This window comes from Petaurus breviceps, unplaced genomic scaffold, assembly GCF_028583685.1.
Source record: "Petaurus breviceps papuanus isolate PSGF00001 unplaced genomic scaffold, PetGlider_PUasm1.0 126, whole genome shotgun sequence".
Lineage (NCBI taxonomy): Eukaryota > Metazoa > Chordata > Mammalia > Diprotodontia > Petauridae > Petaurus > Petaurus breviceps.
Window position 1 is genome coordinate 16010222 of NW_027185655.1, and position 4901 is coordinate 16015122.

General features: G+C 36.5%; 1 protein-coding gene across 1 annotated transcript in view; it reads left to right on the forward strand.

Annotated features, from left to right (window-relative positions):
• The first annotated feature begins 1687 nt into the window (after positions 1–1687).
• The window catches only part of IBSP (integrin binding sialoprotein), a 16342-nt gene continuing 13128 nt past the window's right edge, over positions 1688–4901 (forward strand). Inside the window, exons 1-3 of the mRNA XM_069099139.1 lie at positions 1688–1741; positions 1852–1902; positions 2514–2591. Of these exons, the coding sequence (XP_068955240.1) occupies positions 1688–1741; positions 1852–1902; positions 2514–2591 (183 nt within the window). The remainder of the gene's footprint in view (positions 1742–1851; positions 1903–2513; positions 2592–4901) is intronic.

Genomic DNA, 4901 nt, shown 5'->3' on the forward strand with positions numbered 1-4901 from the left:
CTGAGAATACAAAGCAAGACAAAAGAAAGTCCTGGCCTCAAAGAGCTCACTGTCTAATGGGGCAGACAACACACAAACACCTACACACAAACAAGTTATGTACAGGATAAATGTTAAATAATCAACAGAGGGGATTATGGAAGATGGGGTGAAGACAGTGTCAGAAAGCAGGTGGGTAACATAAGAACCAGGGGAAGAGGGAGTTTTTGGCAAATGGCCTCACGTCTTCCAAGCATGACTGTGTGTTCTCTGTATTGGCGCTGGTGATAGAAATACAAAACGAAATAAAAATAAAATAACAAAATCAAACAAAAAAAGCCAATCCTTACTTTCAAAAGGCTTAAATTCTATCAGAGAGACACAAAAATAAATTAATAAAGGCAAATAGGTGAATGAAAATAATGTCGTGGACTGGTCTGGTAGTCATATTTTCTATCCCTCTTTTCCCCTTCTTTCTAGTAGGGTTTTCTGAGGTTCTAAATTTGGACTAGAAGGACTTGGGTGCTATATCATTATATGCCACCAGAGGGCACTTGAAGCTTGCCATTATTATTCACTTGGGCACAAGACGTCTCTAAGGATATGAATGCCTTGCCTACTGCCCTCCTGGCTGATTTCATATCTGATCCAGAGGCTTTAGATCGTCTTATGGATATTATGGGTATTCCTATTACAGCTCTTTGCCCCCATATCATTAGATCTCATTTTCCTAATTTCTCTCTCAGCATGATCCCAAGAATTGTTCACTCACATGGAGATTAAAGGGACCTTTTTTTTAACCTCAGTGAGAATGAAAAGCCTCTCCTAGTGAGGTCTTAAATCTTGAATACCCCCATCCTTCTGTTCTTCACTTATTTTTTCTTGGGTGCACACAAAAACCTTTCAAATGAAACACTGCACATTTTAGTGCAATTCTACGGCAGATTCACAGTAACTACTACAGGAGGTGTACACAAAATGCAAGATTAAACGTAGACACACACAGTGTTAGCCCTCTGATGGGTCAACATATAGACCAACATTCTTTGTTTTTATTTTCTTCTTAATTTATGGAATAAAACAAGCATTTTCATAGCATAGTACAATAAAAAAAAAGATGATTGCACATGAAACTACAAATCTGCCATGCACAACTTGCTATTCCTTTCAAATAGATAACAAAATTATCATGTAAATTTCTTTTTTTTTCTTCCCTCCCTCTTTCCCACTCTAGAGATGGCTACCATTAGACACAATATGTATGTGTGTGTGTATAAAATTATTCTATACATACTTGCATTTATCTTTTGTTTCTCTGGATGCAGATAGCAACTTTCTTCACGTGTCCTAATTTGGATCATTCTTAAAACAATATTGTTGTTACTGTATACCCTGTCCTCTCGGTTCTGCCCATTTTTCTCTTCATTATTCCATGCCAGTCTTTCCATGTTTTTCTAATATCATCGAGCTCATCATTTCTTATAGCACAATAGTATTCAATCACAATCATATAACCACAACTTATTTAGCCATTCCCCAATTGATCGAAGCCAATATACTTGGAAATCAATTTTTAAAAAACTTCAAGCAGAGTGGAAACAAGTGAAACCCAATAAAGAGATTCCTCCTTGGATGTGGAAGGAACTACAAAAACTGTTTTTGCAGTGATAATACATTTGCAACCTGTTTAATTTCAGAAGGCAACAAAATGAAGACTGCCCTAATTTTGCTCAGCCTTTTGGGAATAGCCTGTGCTTTCTCAGTAAGTCCTTTTTCTTATTCTCTTAATTTATCCTTTGTTGATCGAAAGACAGACAGACAGATAGGCAGATAAATTGATATAAATATTTAATATTGATTTTTCTCTTCCAGGTAAAAAACTTATACCGAAGGGCCAAATTAGAGGATTCTGAAGAAAATGGGGTAATTGATTATTTTTTAATTGTCTCTTTTTATTGGCTACACAAATGGCAAATCTTATTATAATGTGATCTCATTAGTGTGGTTATTCCCTCCAATGGTATCTATAGCAATCTGGCCATGCCTACCCATCATGAGAGACTCTTATCTATGTCCTGTAAATCTGGCACAGGGAGGTCCATCCAATATACTGGAGACTTTCTCAATTTCTTCTGACATCCAGGCTACCAGTAGAACAGAGACACTATCATCTACCACGTCTCTAATCCATCTTTATTTCGAGCATATATTTCTTTGATGTCTTTAACTGCATTCATGATTTTCTCCTATGTGCTACAGTCTGCTCACACCTCCAACTGCCCTCTAGGGATATATGTTGTTGGTTATTCAGAGGCTAATGTGCCAAATAACTCATAACCATATATTGGCCGAATACCGATATTGAAAAAATGGGAATTTTTTTTTTCTGGGAGAAATTTGGAGTCATTAAAGAAACTTTGTCATTTGCAGAATGGAATTCAACCTACTATCATTCTTCCATTTAATTTTGGGACCATTTCAATTCATTTGTATAGAAAATATAAACATTTAATTTCATTTATTTTTGTCCTTAGGTCTTCAATCACAGATATCGATATTATATTTACAAATATTCTTACCTTTACCCACCTCTAAAACGAATTCCAGTTCAGGTAATTATTTCAGTTAACTTTTTTCCCCCGTTACAGATGTTTTAAGATAAAAAATGCTTAAATTGGGGTGACTAGGTGGCACATTGAATAGAGCACCGGCCCTGGAGTCAGGAGGACCTGAGTTCAAATCTGACCTCAGACACTTAACATAGAAAGTAGCTGTGTGATCTTGGGCAGGTCACTTAACCCCAATTGCCCTCCAAAAAGCAAAAAAAAAAAAATGCTTAAATGACTGTTTGTAAAAATAAACAAAAAAAAATTTTTTTTTTTTTTTACCAGCGACTACTCAAAGAAATTCCGAAAAATTCAATATGACCTCAGATTACTTCAATATTCAAAACTTTTACTGTTTCAACCCAGGGCAGATGGTGGTAGAGAATCTATTATTCTTTATAAACAAACCAAAGCAAGCACCAGCCACCAATGGTTCTCTTAAATGTCTCACTAAAGCACAAAGGGGGTTTGTGTTTTAAAGGAAGACCATCAGTGCTATGTCTAGAATTTAAAAGTAGTCTTCAACAAGTTAAATCCAATTATTTTGATTGATTGCCCAATGAATGAATTGCTAGAAATTAGTCATCCTATACAGTCAATAGTAAGAATAATTTACAGTAATGTAATATTTTCCTGTTGCCATGGATTCTGTGTTCCTTATTTCATTTGAACCTCACAATAGCCCATCAAGGTGGGTGGAGCACATATCATTATTTCCATTTGACAGGTGAGGAGACTTCTGCCTCCTAGTCTACTGATCTTTTACTATGCATGTATGAAATGATCAGTATGAGGAACTGGCAGGTCCTATCACAGTTGATTCAGCAATGTCATAAATAAATAGTCTAAATCTTAGTATCAAAAACCCAGGCAAATTTAAAGCTCCTCAAGAGTGAAGACAATTTAGATGTTATCTTTGAATCCCCAGAACCAAGTCAACAGGGGTGAAGAACCTGTGGCCATCAGGCCACATGTGACTTCTAAGTCCTTGGGTGCAGCCTTTTGACTGAGTGTAAGTTTTGCAGAAGAAATTCTTTTATTGAGAGGATTTGTTCTGTGAAGTTTGCATTCAGTCAAAAGGCTGCACTTGAGAACCTAGAGGGCCACATGTGGCCTTGAGGTCACAGGTTCCTTACCCCTAGCACATAGTAGGCACTTAGTAAAAGTTTGTTGAATTGGATTGGGAAAAGTGGGAAAAGTCAGTGGACAAAACCCTGTCAAGTCCATGGAAAGATCCAGGAAGCCTGATGCTCAAGAAACAATCCAGAAAGTCTCAAAAGGGGACACAACATGGCAGCCCTGGAGAACTTCAAATTACATTCTCTAATTTGTTCATTAAAGTATAACTGACATTGAAGACTGGCAATAGGGTAACTGTTTAGTGTACCATATTGACAAAGGGAAATGGGACAAGAGGAACCCCTTATGAAGGGAAAGGAAATAATGGAGATGAGTTTCCATCTTCCCATATAAATATCTTCTGTGGAAAGAAATTTTTTTTTTTGGTTCAAACCTATGATTTCATCAATATATGGAACTTCCTATGTGGGAACTTCCTTTACTGATGCAAACCAGTAACTTACCTATACCTATAGCCTTAGAGAGTTGTCCGGGGAGTACTGAGAAGTTGTATGATTTTCCCCCTACCAAATATGTCAGAGGCGGGATTTAAACCCACATATTCCTGAGTTGAAGGCCCTATCCAGTATGCTACACTGCATCTCTTCTATGGGGAGGGATATGTCCTTTGAAATTTGAAAGAAAAAAGCCACATTTTTATAAAAATACTTGCCCTCAACACACACACAAAAAGCAATTATCTAAGATTTAAGTATTTTTAAAGATTATAATGTAATTTACATTCAGGGCATCAATGATGTCATGGTCAATATTCTGAGAATAATGGTCTTGGCATGGTGGTTTGACATATTTCTTTGGTACATTTGTATGGAAAAATTTCTAATTCAGTGTTAGAAAAGGAGCATCTTAATATATGGGTAGTGTTGTTTAGCATTCTTTTTGTTTAGGGTTGTTTTCCTTCCCTTCCCTTCCCTTCCCTTTTCTTTTTTTTTCTATTCCAATGACCATAATCTCCTTATGGTGTGAGTAAATGGGTAAATAATTCTAAGAATTTACAGTAGTCTATGGAGATATGGATAGCTAAGTATTCTTAGGGTTATATTCTACCATGAACATGTACATTGGAGAAATAAAGAAGGGAAAAAAGGAAAGAAGGGAGAGGGAGGGAGGAAGAAAGGAAAGAGAGAAAGAAGGAAGGAAGGAAGGAAGGAAGGAAGGAAGGAAGGAAGGAAGGAA